The sequence below is a fragment of the Ovis canadensis genome, chromosome 4, assembly GCF_042477335.2.
Source record: "Ovis canadensis isolate MfBH-ARS-UI-01 breed Bighorn chromosome 4, ARS-UI_OviCan_v2, whole genome shotgun sequence".
In the NCBI taxonomy this organism is placed as follows: Eukaryota; Metazoa; Chordata; class Mammalia; order Artiodactyla; family Bovidae; genus Ovis; species Ovis canadensis.
In genome coordinates, this window is record NC_091248.1 from 126,233,994 (window position 1) to 126,251,014 (window position 17,021).

General features: G+C 42.3%; 1 protein-coding gene across 1 annotated transcript in view; it reads left to right on the top strand.

The window, feature by feature from the left end:
• The window catches only part of CNTNAP2 (contactin associated protein 2), a 2,336,063-nt gene extending 2,326,402 nt beyond the window's left edge, over nt 1-9,661 (top strand). The window contains exons 24-25 of the mRNA XM_069588655.1: nt 3,404-3,484; nt 8,005-9,661. Coding sequence (XP_069444756.1) covers nt 3,404-3,484; nt 8,005-8,204 — 281 coding nt within the window. The 3' untranslated portion in view covers nt 8,205-9,661. The remainder of the gene's footprint in view (nt 1-3,403; nt 3,485-8,004) is intronic.
• Nucleotides 9,662-17,021: the final 7,360 nt, after the last annotated feature.

The window sequence follows — 17,021 nt, forward strand, 5'->3', positions numbered from 1 at the left end:
CACTTTCTGCCATAAGGGTGGTATCATCTGCATATCTGAGGTTATTGATATTTCTCCCAGAAATCTTGATTCCAGCTTGTGCTTCATCTAGCCCAGCATTTCTCATGATGTACTCTGCATAGAAGTTAAATAAGCAGGGTGACAATATACAGCCTTGACGTACTCCTTTCCCAATTTGGAACCAGTCTTCTTGTTCCATGTCTGGTTCTAACTGTTGCTTTTTGACCTGCATACAGATTCCTCAGGAGGCAGGTAAGGTGGTCTGGTATTCCCATCTCTTTCATAATTTTCCACAGTGTGTTGTGATCTACACAGTCAAAGACTTTGGTATGATCAATAAAGCAAAAGTAGTTGTTTTTCTGGTATTCTCTTGCTTTTTCAATGATCCAGTGGATGTTGGCAGTTTGATCTAATTAGCTCTGCTACTTGTCATTGGGACTGCAAGTATAACTAAGATTGGCCCCTGCCATTAAGAAGATGAATGCCATGTATGGAGTGACAAGAATTAAGATGACAGCCATTGAAAAGAGGGCAGATGGTTCATCTGGAGTGGCTCAGAATGGTTTCAGGAAAGTGGTAAGATTTAAGAGACAAAGAGAAGAAAGACAACCAGGTGTCCTGACAGAGCATGTCACATGGAGGAGCAAAGACAAATCCCCCTGAAGCACCAGAAATCCATGTGCTTGGAAGGGTGAGTGGGAAAAGTGATTCAATGAGGGAAGAAGCAGAAGAAGCTCAAGGGAAACCTTCCGCCCAATGTCAAGGAGTTCAAGTCATATCCGTACCTTTCCCTACTGTTTATGTCAGTAACTTCAAGAGAACCAGTGGAGAAGGAAATGGCCTCCCACTCCAGTGTTCTTGCCTGGAGAATCCCATGGACAGAGGAGCCTGGTGGGCTACAGTCCCTGGGGTCGGAAAGAGTCGGACACCACTGAGCGACAACAGCCCAGGAGAACCAGAGAGAGGTTGTCAGGGTGTCTAAGCATCTGTGTCTTTCTGCAGTTCTGTGGCCAAGGGTGCAAAGCTCTCTGTGGGCAGGAACTATGCTGTGTTCCACCATCCGTGTTACCTGAAGCGGAAGAGCAAATGGTCTTGTAGTATCGTGAATACCACCCAATAGAATAATGACAGAGTTGACGCTGTAATTTTTTGTTATTAAGTACCTTTTGAAGCTGTGTATTTTTTTAGTGGTCAGGAGGCTTCTGTGTTTATCAAAAGGAGAGGAGAAACATGACACTCACAGGCTGCTCGAATGCCTGGTAGACGTCGCCACCTGGGTGTTCTGTAGGCGCTTCAAGTCAGTGTGTCCAAACAAAATAAGTCTTTCTACCTAACATCCTAAAAATAGTTCTTCCTTCCATGGGTCCTACCTGAGCTGAACTGTCAGAGAGCTGGGGTTTTCTCAACAGCTGACCTGTCTGTGTCGTCCTAGCCCTTGAAAGGTAATATAGGAAAGATGATCGACTTTGGAATTAATGCTGCCTGGGTGATAATCCCAGTTAGGCCATTTACAAGCTATTAAGCTTTTGACTTTTTAGAAGGACACGGACCAAACAGTGTTCAGAGAAGGGTAAATACAACGTCAGAAGACCTCGGGACTATGCCCAAGATGAGCAGTGAAATTTCAGGCCTTTTTCTTGAAAAGCACCACTCATTTCTTTGAAGGGTGGTTGACCTCAGGGAATATGTGTATTGATAACCAAATCTTACTGTGTGCATTGACTGTGTGAGTTACAACATGGAAGCTGCACTGCCATTTCAGGCAAGTCACTATACATAGACAGGGTCATAACTAAAATCCCATCCATGCTTCAGGTCAGTATTTGGACTATATAAACCAAATTCTTCAGGGAGGCATGAAAAGTTCTCATTAGTAACAATTTTCATCTTTTTTACTCTTTGCTGTATATCCCCAGCACTTAGAATGGCAGCTGACACGTGGTAGGCATGCTGCAAAGATTTGCTGAAATAGGTTCAGAAACAGAAAAGCTATTAGGCAGTTAATATTCTTCCCAACACTTAGGAGATATTATCCCCTAACAAATTCCTGAAGCGTACAGTATTTTACTAGAGCCACATAAGATACTTGTTTAAATAAATGATTCCTTTTTAAAACAAAAACACTAATTCAAAAAGATGCATACACCCCAGCGTCTTATGGCAGTATTATTTACAATAGCCAAGATATGGAGGCAGCCTAAGTGTCCAGGCACAGAGGACTAAAGAAGATGTAGTCCAGCTGTACAATGGAATACTACTCAGCCATAAAAAAGAATGAAAATTTGCCATTTGCAACAACATTGGTGGACTTGAAAGGTACTATGCTAAGTGAAGTAAATTAGAGAAAGGCAAAGACTGTATGATGTCACTTATACATGGAACCTAAAGAACCCAACAAACTAGTGAATATGACAGAAAAGCAGACTCACAAATGTGTAGAACAAACTAGTGGTTACTAGTGGGAAGAGGGCATGAGGGGAGGGGCGGTACAAGCGTAGTGTCAAGAGGTATGAACTATTATGTATAAATATTATGTATAAAACTACAAGGATAGACTGTACAACATAGGCAATATATCCAATAGTTTATAATAACTATAAATGGAATATAGCCTTTAAACCTTGTGAATCACTATATGGTACACCTGTAGCATATAATATTATATGTTGCTCAGTTGGTAAAGAATCTGCCTGCAATGCAGGAGACCCTGGTTCAGTTCCTGGGATGGGAAGATCCCCTAGAGAAGGGATATGCTACCCACTCCAGTATTCTTGGGCTTCCCTGTGGCTCAGCTGGTAAAGAATCAGCCTGCAGTGTGGGAGACCTGGGTTTGATTCCTGGGTTGGGAAGATCCCCTAGAAAAAGGAAAGGCTACCCACTCCAGTATTCTGGACTGAAGAATTCCATGAACTGTATAGTCCATGGGGTCACAAAGAGTCGGACCGAACTGAACGACTTTCACTTTGATACTTCAAATTTTTTTAATTTTTAGCAATTAAAACTAATACTGTAAGTTCTAAAAAGCTCATCAGCAAACATACCCAACTCCATCAGTTGTGAAAGGGATCAAAGTGGCTGGGAGGCCGATTTCAGCCAAACTTAAGAAGAAGTATTCTCAACTTGTCTATCAGTGGAACCAACAACCGACAGTCCTGCTCAGGTTGTTCTAAAAATTTTAATATTCCTCCCAAGGAGATATGGTGCTCGTCTGGGCCTTGTATAAAGGAAAATAGCAGGCATTGAGGTGGCTGTGATTCTTGTGGGCAACAATAGCAAAATGGGTTTAAATGAAACAGAGGTCTCATTTGGGAAAACAGGCAGTGTTGAAGGATTTTATGAAAAAATTGATATCAGATTATCCGGGATAAATGATATACATGACTTTTTATCTCTTCCTCTACAGCCAGTGCTGATTTTCCATATAACCCAGGACAAGGCCAGGCCATAAGAAATGGAGTCAACAGAAACTCGGCCATCATCGGAGGTAGGTGACGCACAGGACAGGCGCTTCCTCACTTGTGGGGAGTAGTCATTTTCAATAAAGCATTGTCTAGAGGAAAAGGAGTCATCTAGACTTGTACTTTATTTATTTTGCTGTTTAAATATGGCTGAAGACTGAGAAGTACAGATGTGGAGAAACTGGTAAATGTAACCTGGCTCTTTCTTAATGCTGACTTATTATTTTAAAAAAGGAAAAGAACAGTAGTAGGAAGCTAGCCAGCATCTGAAAACACAAGCAGGCTGTCACAGCAGCCTGACAGGGCAACAGCCAGGACATCTGTTTATGCCCTCATTATCCTCTTGCATCCCAAATGATCCAGAGTAGCTTGCTACAAAAATGGGAAGGACTATGCCAGTCTGGTTTCAGTTATCTTAATAAAAATTATCAGACCATTAATAAGCCAGAGTGTCTGAATATTCCAGGCTTTTCTTCCCACCATGGAAACCTGTATAATAGTTTGACTCTCCTAGTACAGTTCCTCGTGTTTGGATCAGTAAATATCACCTGTTGCCTTCTTCTCTCTCTGCTTCTTCCGCCTTATTTTATAAAGATGTTTCCTGTCTCTCTGAGGACAGCTAATACTGTTAAGCATATGAAGGATTTTAAACTCAGCCAATCAGCTCAGCTAGTCAGTAGGTTTATTTTCCACAGGAAGAAAGTGGACACCTATATATATGTGATTATTAAATTACAGGGCTTCCCTTCATACGGTAAAGCGTCTGTCTGTAATGCAGGAGATCGATCCCTGGGTTGGGACAATCCCCTGGAGAGGGAAATGGCAGCCCACTCCAGTATTCTGGCCTGGAGAATCCCAATACACTCCGAGCATGTGTGCGGGCATGCTCAGTTGCTTCACTCGTGTCCAACTCTCTGCGACCCTATGGGTTGCAGCCTACCATTCTCCTCTGTCTGTGGGATTCTCCAGGCAAGAATACTGGAGTGGGTTGCCATTTCCTCCTCCAGGGGATCTTCTCAATCCTGGGATCGAACCTGCGTCTCCTGTGTCTCCTGCATTGCAGGCAGATTCTTTACCCACTGAGCCGCCTGGAAGCCCAAATACATTTAGAAATGGTGCTTAAATCACATTGTTCAGAGTTCTGGTATAATCCTTATCCTTGTTATTTTGCTTTTTTAATATCAACTTTATTGAAGCATAATATGCACTTATCTAAATGCAACACATTATGACTTTTGACAAACACATATGCCTATAGTGTTAGTCGCTCAGTCGTGTCTGACTGTTTGCAACCCCTTGAACTGCAGCCCACCAGGCTCCTCTGTCCATGGAATTCTCCAGGCAAGAATACCGGAGCAAGTTGCCATTTCCTTCTCCAACATTCCTATAACCACAGCCACAATCAAGACACAGAACACTTCCATCCACTAAAAGTTCTCTCGTACCCGTTTGTAATTCGCCCCTCCCCCACTCCACTTGCCTTTGCCACGTGGATTTCTCTTGCCTCTTTTTAGGGTTTCACAGAAATGGAATCACATAGTATGTAATCTGTTGTGCCTTCTTTCCCTCAACGTGTTTTTGAGAATCTGTTGACATTGTTGTATCACCAGCGGTCTGTTTATTTTTACTGCCAGTTGTATTCCTTTGTATGAATGAAGGAGAGTTTGCTTTACCTACTCCCCTGCTGATAGATGTTTGGTTTGTTTCCAGGCTTGGGCTGTTTGGACAAAAGCTGCTATGAATATTCTTGTCCAAGTTCGGGCCTTTGTAAACAAAAGTTTTAGTTTCTCTGGGAATTCCTAGGAGTATAATTGCTGGGTTATTGTAGATATTTAACTTTACAGGAAATTGCCATATAGTTTTCCAAAATGGTTGAACCATTTTACGCTTCCATAAGCAGTATCTGAGAGGTCAAATTGCTTCACAATCTTGCCAACACTTGGTACTATCACTGTTTGTAGCTATCTCATTGATGAGTGGTGGTAACTCACTGAGCCCTGTTTGTTTTTTAATAGTCTTTTTCTGTTTTAGTATCTTTTTGGTTTTAATTTTATTTATTCATGGCTGTGCTGGGTCTTCTTGCTGCACAGGCTTTTCTCTAGTTGCGGTGGGGGTCGGGGGGCTACTCTCTAGCTGCAGTGCACAGGTTTCTCATTGTGGCAGCTTATCTCGCTGTAGAACACAGGCTCTAGGGCCCCCAGGCTTCAGCAGTTGTGGCACGTGGGCTCAGTAGTTGTAGCCCCCAGGCTCTAGAGCACAGGCTTAGTAGTTGTGGCACACGGGCCTTGCTCCACAGCAAAAGGGATCTTCCTGGCCCAGCGATCAAACCTGTGTCTCTTGCATTGGCAAGTGGATTCTCCACCACTGAGCCGCCAGGAAAGCCCCCTCACTGAGGTTTTAATGTGCAACTATATGATGACTTATGAGCATCTTTTTCCAGGCTTATCACTGTTTGCAAATCTTTTGTGAAGTGTCTATTTAAATCTTTCTCCTCTTTTAATTGGATTGTTTGACTTCTTTCTATTAAGTTGTAAGAGTTCTTCTTGCATTCTCATTGTTTCATTTTTTTAGTGGTATTTTTTGAAAAGCAGATTTTAATTTTTATAAAGTCCAACTTTCTAACCTTTTTACAGTTTGTGATATTTTTTAATCCTTTCTAAAAATCTGCCAGCCCCAAGGTTGTAAAGATTTTCTCCTGTTTTCTCCCAGAAGTTTTATAGCTTTTGTTTTTAATTATTCAGTCTATAATCACTTTGGGGAGCTTCCCTGGTGGCTCAGATGGTAAAGAATCTGCCTGCAATGTGGGAGACCCAGGTTTGATCCCTGGGTTGGGAAGATCACCTGGAAAAGGAAATGGCAACCCACTCCAGTATTCTTGCCTGGAGAATCCCCATGGACAGAGGAGCCTGGTGGCCTAGAGCCTGTGGGGTCACAAATAGTTGGACACAGCTGAGCGGCTAACACATACACATAGTCACTTTGAGTTAATACCTGTATGTAGTATGAGATAAAAGTCAAAAATCATCATTTGCCAAACAAATATCTAGTTATTCTGAGATCATTTGTTGAAAAGAGTATTTTTTTCCAAGTTAAATTCCATGTTAGTTTTGTCAAAAATCAATTGTCTATATATTTGTATGTCTTTTTTTCTGGACTCTATTTTGTTTTGTTGATTTATATATCTTTCTTTGACCAATATTACTCTTACTTTATTATTGTATCTTTAAAGTAAGTCTTGAAATAAGCAATATAAGTTCTACAATCATTTTTTTTAACTATTCTGACTGTTCTGGGTCCTTTGCATTGCCATATAAAATTTAGAATCAGCTTATACATTTCTACAAAAAAATTGCTATTATTTTCATTGAATTGCATTAAATCTATGAATGAACAGCTTAACAATATTGACATTGAAATATGGTATATGCATCCATTTATTTAGGTCTTTAGTTTTTCTCAGCAAGGTTTTATGATTTTCAGTGTACAGTCTTGAACAGCTATGTTCAGTTCATTCTGTTATAAGTGGCACTATTTTATTACTTTCATTTCCAAGTATTTCTTTCTTTTTTTTTTCTTTTTTTTTCCAAGTATTTCTTGCTAATATATAAAAATATAAATTTCCCCTTGCTAAATTTACTGTGAGTTCCAGCAACATTTCTTTGTCTATTCTTTAGTATTTTCTACATAGACAATCCTGTCATCTGAGAATAGAGTTCTCCTTCTCAATCAGTACACTTTTTGTTTCTTTTTATTTTATTCAACTGTCTAGAACTTTTAGTACAGTCATGAGTTAAGGGGATGAGAGTTGACACTCTTGCATTTTTCCATATTTCAGGAGGAATGTGTTTAATCTTTCACTATTAAGTGCAATATTAGCTGCAGATTTCTCAAAGATGCCTTTTCAAGGTTGAAAGTTTCTATTGATAGTTTCCTGAGAGGCTTCATGATAAATGGGTGTTGAAATTTCTCATGTTTCTTTTTTAGTCATGTGCATTTATTGATAAAGGTTTTTAAATTACATTCCTTTATTTTTAAATGTTAACTCAATCATTACATTCCTAGAATTAACACCATTTTTGTTATAATCTGTTCCCCTTTACATATTGCTGGGTTTGATTTGCTACCGTTTTATTTAGGAGAGACACTGCTCCCTCATTTTCTTGTAGTGTATTTGTCTGGTAATGGTGTCAGGATAATTCTGGCCTCCTAAAATGAGTTGAGTGGTATATCTGGCTCCTCTAAGACAGACGTGTAGGGCTGGTGTTACTTCCTTAGGTCAAGCTCGTTAACTGTTTTTGAGGTCTTCTGAAGGCTTACTGGTTTTCTGTTTCATCGTCCTGTCAACCCCTGGGAGGAAAGTGGCCATCTCCAGATGTAACTGTGGAGGCCGGCCTCCTTCCCCGCCCGGTGCTGCTGGTGGCATTGCCGGGAGTTCCGTGTTTCCTGAAGGAGAGGCTCCTGGAGGGAGCCGTGCTGAAGAGGCGCGGGGTGCTGGCGGGCTCCTCGGCCGCGTCTAACCTCTCGCCCCTCTGTCTGTGTCCCCCAGGGGTCATCGCCGTGGTGATCTTCACCATCCTCTGCACCTTGGTCTTCCTCATTCGCTACATGTTCCGTCACAAGGGCACCTACCACACCAACGAGGCGAAGGGCGCGGAGTCGGCCGAGAGCGCCGACGCCGCCATCATGAACAACGACCCCAACTTCACAGAGACCATCGACGAGAGCAAAAAGGAATGGCTCATCTGAGCGGCGGCTCTTTGGCTCCGGGAAGTGGGGGGCGAGGGAGGGGGGAGCGTGAGCAGGGAGGAGGGCACGGGACGGAAGCACCCGACTTCAGACCCCTGAGCACACCCTTCAGATATCAGCACAAGCCGGGGGAGGCAAGCGACGGCAAACTCCTGGAGACTGATGGCCACAAAAAAAAAAAAAAAAAAAAAAAACTTTTTGATATTTCTTTATAGCTGAGTTTCCCCTTCTGTATCAAAACAAAAATAATACAAAAACTGCTTTTAGAGTTGAAGCGATGGTCAACATTTGTAGGTACTATCTGTCGAATATTTTGTGTGTGTTTAGAGAGGTGTTCTGAAAACCCACAGGAACAGGGCCCGTTTTCTACGATTTTCAGCGCCCTTAGAACGTGGATATTTTTCCTGGAGAAAAGTTGATGCACATGTACACGGCCTCCCGCGTTTTCCTCTTTTTACATAGAGTCAGCCTCTAATGGGCTGTGGTAGTAACTAGTTCGTGTTCATAAGATATTTCTCTGGTGTCCTGTGAATTGGAAAAGGAAAGGAAAGGACAGAGGGAAGCTGTGATTTAGCAGTTTTCAGAGAGACCTCAGTGTGTGCCGGTTCTCTGAGAGTTCCCACTGGAAGCAGAGGGGTGCGGTCCCTCCTGTGCAAGGACCATCAGTACAACCCAGAGAAGCTCTCAGACCCAGGGAAAGCAGCCCCCTGTTGGATCGCTGGTTTTACTTTGGATCAGATTCTGCTCGATTGCACCGCTCCACGTCTGTAGTCTTATAACTATCCGGTGTCTATAACTGTCAGCTATAATACCTGGTGATCAGCCAAGACAAAAGGTTTTCCCTCTGCTTTACCTACAAGATACTGGGTTAGACTGTATGTGTGTGTAAGCGCCACGGTGAGGAATTAGAGCCAGATGTTGAGATGTGTTGGCTCTGTGTCTTTTATAGTTGGTAGCAGGAGTGTGGACACTTCTTAGAGAATGCGCAAGTTAGGTTGCTCTTCTTATTTTGCTCTATCTGGTCTTTATGCGCCTGTGACAAGATCCTAGCAGACAGGGTCCTCTGAATGGACGGACCAAAACAAAGCCAAGCTGTGATTGCGATTGTTATTGCTGTTATTCTGGAATCATGTGGAAAATCCTGCCCTATTCTAACTGATCTACTCCATGTATTATTCCATCCTAAACAGACGCACGGCCGTGATTCAGGGACTTTCTTTGGCAGATACATCTGAAGCTCAGGTTCATCACAACCTGGGAACTGATCGTTGCTTCTCAGAGAATGGACATGTCTGGTCAACCAGACCTCAGTTTATTCAGGAGCCTTGATCAACTAATTCCGGCAAGGAACTATTTAAAACTAATTGACTGTTTCTGTAGACCAGTGGGACAACATTCCTATTGAAGCATCCAAAAAATAATTTCATGTATTTATTTTACAAGAAGATTACACAAAAGTTATTTCTAGAATGACTTAACATTTATGATCATTACAGTTCAGGCTGTTAGACTTAATGAGGATGTTAAAATTTTCTTAGACTCCAACATTTTGAGGCATTAAATAACACTCTTTTCTTTCTCCTCCTAGAAGGAGGTAAGATGAGGTTAAAATGGTACTGTTGGTCAGGTGGCCTGCCTTGAGAAAATGGAAATTCTAGTTTGTTTGGGTTATGTATTCAAGACACTTCCGAATAGCTAACTTATTGGAGGATCTCAGGTTCTGGAGTGATGGGACGTGTTATCCTCACTGCACCTGGCCCCAGTGCCTGGCACATTCCCAAGGAGACAGAGGGCCAGTTAATCCACTCTTAAGTCGAGGTCACAGAACAAAAGAATATTACTGCCCTTTTACAGTTGCTGGCCTCAAGCAGGAGCATAACACCCTTTATTTAAAACAGTCTTGATCATTCTTCCCTAAAATGCGTTTAACATGAAAAGCATTCACTGTAACTAAATAATTAGAACAATGTGACATTTATGAGGACATATTGAAAACAAACATTATTAATTTGACCAAGATGACTCCCATAAAGGATTCTTTTCTATATTGTCAAATTGAACAAGCAAACTTTAAACTTTATGTTTTAAAATGTTTCTGATTTCTTAAAACCTATTTGACAGGTATCACTTTTACACTTGACAAATAACACCAGATGGAAATTTGTTATTTATTGTGTTTCCCATGATAGTTTTATTCTACATACATTGAGCACTTTCCCTTTTTTTCCAAAATTATTAAGAAATTAAAACAATCAAACATAGCCCCTTCAACTAAAATGTTCCTACCCTTTCTCTTCTCTATCTTTTCTTGTTCCTGTCACAGAAAAGTGTAAAATAAAACCTAACACTTCTCCCCACATTTTCTAATGTAGGGCACCAGGATGGCTGCAGGGGTCAGTGTTCCTCCCATCTCAGCATCATTTGAGATGGTCTCTGCCCTGAAGGGGGCAGTAGCCCAGCCAGTGGACAGGACAAGGACACAGCACTGTGGATAAGGTATTAAGTAGTGAAGTAACGTGCCAAACGTGTGCTGGACGTCTCCTCTATGGGACTGCAGTCTTCACCCAGATCCCTGACTCTATCTGCGAAGGCCACATGTAGTACCTTCTAAATGCTAAATAATTTTGTTTACGTGCACAAAAGGATGCTGCCCTCTTCTTTCCAGGCGGCCATGACATTACGACCCAAGCTCAGTGCCCGGCCTTGCTTTGTCAATCATATCCGGCCAAAGCTGATCCCAACAGCTCACCAGTAGAGCACTAAGAGGCTAGTGGTAACTCTTTCAGTGATACCCAGAATAAAACAAGACAGTTTCCTTTAAATAAGAGGTTTTTTTAGAAGTTTCAGGGGAAGCTGATAATTGATTCTGGATTGTTCATGCAGGAAACATCTGTGTACAAACCAAGCATCTCTGTTTTGAGTTGCTAGGACTGAGACTTTGAATGAATGCAAAATCAGTGCCAGTCTGAGCTCTCAGCGTACTCCCTTGAGCTCAAGGAAGCTAGCTCGGGAGGTAAGAAGTTATATTCTTCAGCTCTTCTCTGGCCTTTCTTAGCATAAAAGACAACATTTCCCCTTGTGGCTTTCAAGCAACTGCTCAAAAAAAAAGAGAGAGACCTGTTGCGTGGGAGTTTTTGTTAAGCTGAAGACAAGAGTTTGAGAGTTTTTGTTGGAAAATTCCCTGTTGCCCTGCGTTTGACCAGCAAGCATCCTTTACTTACAGGAGCAGGATTTCTGAGGCTCGGAAAAGAAATTGGTGTGAGCCCAAAAGTAGATTTCATGTTGTTGTTGAACATCTGTGAGGCAGCCACTAGATGGCGCTGAGAGTTGGGCACAACAACACAAACAGTAGTAACTTCCAAAGAAAAGCACATGTCCCTGTTGGGAAAATGCAGTGTCAGTGTGAAACTTTTACTTCCTTCTCCATCTGTTGTTTTCTATTCTCCCATGTGTTCTTTTTCACTCTCTCCTTTCTCTTATGGTGTAAACGTTTTCATGGTCCCTTAACATCTCACATCTCCAAATGATCAGTACCTGATTGGAAGCTTACTATTTTTTTTCCTCCTTTTCACCATCCTGCCCAAGCAGTTTTCAAAGAGAAAGGCAACAATTGTTAAACTGAATTCCAATGAGCCAGCCAAAAATAGGTCAAAATTGCTAGTCCCGATAGAACCGCCTCATGTGGAACAAACAGTGTGCCCAACTGATTTGGGCTGAAGACCAATGGATGGCATTTTAAAAATGATGTTTTGGTGAGAGTGATCCTGAGAGTCAGCTGATGGAGTGCAAGCCCTTTTCTCTCTCTGACATGCTCTGTGACCTCAGCCAAGTGGCTGACCCTCTCTGTTCCTCTTTGCCTTGTATGTAAGATAGAACTGTTTTTTATCTGCTTCATAACACAATGGGGAGTGCCATGGATCCTTGGCTGCAGATACTTTGAAACCCAAACATAAAGGCCAAGTCAGTGGACCTACTGAAAGTCTTACTTTCCAGCTTGTGGTTGTAAGTCATCTCAAAAGAAACCAAGCAGTCAAGTCCAAGAATGTGGAAATATGAGGCATTGTTGTACAACTATTAGATTCAGAGTCAGGGAGACTGCCAGGGAGCTTTTCTGTCAACATCAGGAGATGCAACACAGCCAAGGGCCAGAAAAATCAGAACTCCTGTGTATAAAGCCCCAAGTTCCCACCTAGGTGTGATGTGACTTGCAGCTTACCATGCCCCAGTGTGATTGAAATGGCTTAGAAATAAGAAACATGAACAGCTAATGTGACTGTTTCACATAACCCAGTGGCTCTCTGCCTAAACTGCACACACCCTGCATGATGGAAACTTTAAATTTATTTCACAGCAGTATTCTTTTTTTATATATACAACTGATGTGCAACTCATGGTCAATAAAATAGGGAAACCATGTTGAAAAGTTGGTTACCTCCCATGAAGCAAAGACTGGATGAAGGTAATGAAGATACCTGGGCACATGGATATTAATACTCACCAGGCACTTATGAGTTTATTTTCCAGATGAAAACGTGCTTTAAGAGCCCATCTACTTAGATGGGCTGCACCATTTTCTGAGTCTCAGTTTATTTACAGCAATTGCTGGATTTTGAGATGGTTCTAGAAACATGGAGATTCCTCCCATCTTGTAGGCCAAGAAACAGTTCTCAATGTCACTTATTCTAAGTTTTGTTTTGTTGGGTATTTGGGGTTTGTTTTTTTTTCAGTGAACATGATGAACTGCAGAGGTTGAAGTTGTGAAAAGGCTGGGCTAATATTCTCTCTGTAAAGTCAATTAGGCTTTCTATCCCTGTGAAATAACCAGGAAATTTCACTCTCTAAAAGCAACAGCATGTAAACTAGAATGAAAGAAGGAAATTATGTATGTATGCCTACTCTTCTTTGTGAATGTCTTTCATTTAACTGAAATTATATTAGAAACCAGATTGATAAATAAAAAAGTCCAAAATAGTTTTAATTATCCTTAAAGCGATTCTTTGTGTTTTGTTCTACTTGTTTTACTTAGAAGCTCTTTTCAGCCTTTCAGCAAAGAAAGTTCCAGGCACTGAACTACACATCTCTTTGGAAGGTAATCTTTCTAAAAGCAGTGCAGTTGAGACCAAAGTCAGGTCTCAAATAGATGCAGCCTTCCTTAACTTTCATTGGCTGTGAACTCCTCCCCCACCGCCCATTTTTCTTAAAAGGAGCTTAGTACATATTGGCTTCATGTTTTGGATTAATTTACACAGCTTGGTTAAATGTGGTTAGAGTTACATGGTGTCCAGAATATATTCCGAGCCTAGTTTGAGATGAGGGCGTAATGCCGGATAATGGATAAATGGATCTCAGCCAGTGAGCTCGGTAACAGGGATTTACAATGTCTGGAGGCGTAGATGGTTCTAAATGCATTTGTTGTACATTAAGAGCTGCGGTTCTTATTATTCACATTGCCTAGTCTTCACTTACCATTGGGAAGCCATTTCCTGCTGATCAATGTTCAGTGAAGCCTTGAAATGGACACCAAAGACATGTGAATTCCAGTTAAAAGCCCAGCCTCTCTGTGCTTCAGCAATTCCCAAGGCCAATCAATAGCAATAACTCTGAGGTCCATTTAGAAGGTGCTGCGTGCTGAGGTTCTTTGTCATGATTCCACTTTGGGAGTGTAATCCAACAGGTGCAGGAGAATGTCAGAAAGTCCCCCGAGAAAATCGGTACTTGTGAAAGTTCATAACAAACGGATTTTAAAAAGAATGAGCCGACCCATTCAGGATTTACCATCAGCAGCAAGGGCATCTGAGAACCACCTGCCTCTTCCCTCACCCAGTCCCTCTGCCGTTAGCCGTGAGGACAGCGAGGTTGCTAAGTCCAGAAAGACGGTGACTTTATTTTGCAAAACGCAGTATCTGTTCAATGAACAGGAAGTAGAGAAGCTGAGGAGAGAGTATTAGGGACAAATGTATGCAGAGAGGTAATTAAAGAAACACCCAGTTTTTTCTCTTTGTCGGTGATGACATGGCCTCGTGGTTGGAATAGAGGAAACAGTTGTGTTAATATTTTTAGAGAGTTTATGTCCTTCCCAAAGAACGTATGTCTGAGAACTAAGTCTTTACAGCAAGTGTTATATGAGTTATCACTCACAAATGCACGTCTTGCCTTGGTCACTCTGAAGACCATGAATTCAGAGAAACCTGGCTAAATAATCCCTGAGCAGGAAGATTTCTTTCTACCAACAACCCTCCCCCCAACACACAAACATACAAACATGCCTGCAAAGGACCTAAGCTTAACGAATTTTGTCAGGAAGATGAGGCAAAGTTGGGTGTTTTCTTTTTTTCCTGCATTTCCATTCATCTTAATTCAGTCTCTGGGTACACGGTACACGATGACTAACATCTCTTGGGACAGGTAAGTAAACAGGTGTGCCAAGTCTTTACCAAAAGAATGAAGACATTTTTTTTTAGCACCTAGAACCAAAGCTTGAGAAAGTTTCATTTCTTCTAAATAGAGAAATTCAAATTATAAAACGGAAATTAAGACATGGCAGAGGTGAAAAAGGCCAAGATGACAAAAATCATGAACTTATTTTCTGTTCACAGAAAGCTGGAAGATAAAATTCCTAGGTCTAGGAAGGTAAGAGTTAAAATGAAACATGAGGGCAAGCTTTGAAGTCATGAAAGAAATTAAAACGGTATGATAAGACCTTGGGCTTCCCAGGTGGCTCAGTGGTAAAGAAGCTGGCTGCCAATGCAGGAGATGCCGGAGACACAAGTTCAATCCCTGGGTCAGGAAGCTCCCCTGGAGGAGGAAATGGCAACCCACTCCAGCATTCTTGCCTGGAAGATTCCATGGACAGAGGTGTCTGGCAGGCTGCAGTCCGTGGGGTCACACAGAGTCAGACATGACTGAACCACTGAGCACACACATATGTACATATATGCGTGCATGCTAAGTCGCTTCAGTCATGTCCGATTCTGTGTGACCCTATGGACTGTAGCCCACCAGGCTCCTCTATCCATGGAATTTTCCAGGCTAGAATACTGGAACAGGTTGCCATTTCCTCCTGCAGGGGATCTTCCCAACCCAGGGATCGAACCTGCCTCTCTTATGTCTCCTGCATTGGCAAGCAGGTTCTATACCACTAGCGCCACCTGGGAAGCCATGTACATATATATCCTACAAAATATGTTACATAGAAAACACAATATGATAGTCATCAGCCCACCTGCGGAATGGTCACGAAGGAATGGGATGGAAATAAAGTAACACAAAACAAGAGACACCTAGCATATGGTTAAAAGAAAAAAAACAATCTGAGGATTATCATCAGCTTGACTCTCAGCCCAGCGGGAGATGGAGGAATGAGAGAGGGGCCAGGAGAAGCAGCAGCTCATCACAGGGCAGCAATTAAATCCTGACTGCAGAGGGCTGGTGCATGAGCGGACGGCCGGAAACTAACTGCTAATACAATCTATCAATGAATAAGCAATAGCAGATGAACAAAGACAATGAGAAAGGGGAATGACAGCAGAGCGTTTCTGTTCTTTTAAATCCAATTAGGTTCCTTATATTGTGGAAATGAAGGAAACTCGGGGTGAGGGGGGTCACCCTCTGGTTCTGCAGATAAACAGACAGTGACCCCTCTGCAAGGATTTGAAAGAAAGATCGCCCCTCGATGCTCCAACTTCTCCAGACCCACCAGCGATGGTGCGCCCCCAGCCCGACTGCTCCTTCGTGGACGGAATAAGGTGTGCACTCCTGCTGAGTGGATCAGAACAGCACTTCCTCCGGTCAAGTGCTAGTTCTGAAGCTGGTCCAGTGCGCAGGTGGCCCTATTCTGTACTCATTGTAAACACGCTCCTAGTTAAACCAGAGATCTTGTGAGAATCACTTCTGCAGCTTTGACAAAAACACAAGAAGCTTCTGTTAAACGTTTCTGGGTGATCACGGTATAACTCCTCTAAATTAAATTTACAGAGTTTGTTCACTTTTATTCCAAGCGGTAGCCACAGCCTTCCCTCTAAATCACTGCAAGCGTAGCAGATACATTGATGACTGCCAGACTTGTCATTACGAATCTCAGCTTAAGCACCACAGAGGCAAACTCTAAAGTTTAATTGGTGTCCCTATCTGGTTTATAAAATACAAGCCCAGGACACACAGGAAAGAAAAATGAGTTAACGTGAATCGCCTTAATATGAAACCAGCCAATGGAGCAAAGCAGGTAACTGAATTTATTCTGGATCAAAAGGCTTTGCCTCGACACCTGTACTGTGTTATGTAATTGATTTAGGGGGAGAGCATCTTCTCAGGAAGACAACTATTTTCTGGGAGAATTGAGGCAAAGGAACGGATAGCAGACATTGGGTCATGTGACGAGATTACCTGACCGTGTGTGGATTGCCTCCGTGGCCACGTCCAGACACACCCACCAGGAGACGCTCCATGGGACAAGTCCCCTGAGAAACCAGCTGTCATCTGTGACGTCAACTCTGCACAGACGGGGTGGGGGTGTCACAGTGACGTCACAGGTACACTGTGGGGCCACTGCCCTTCATATATTAGTGCAAACTGTTTAAAATTTAGTCTTCTTTACTGTTTATACCACGTTTAAGGTAACCATTTTGATTCATGAGTAGCACCAAATCAAGTCATGTTCACAGGTTCAGGAGTTAGAACATCAGTGTATCTTTTTAGGGGACACAACTCAGCCCGTAACAAGGCACGTGGGCCAGTTCTAGAGAAGGGAATGGCCACCCACTCCAGTATTCTTGCCTGGAGAATTCCATGGACCGAGGAGCCTGGCAGGCTGCAGTCCAT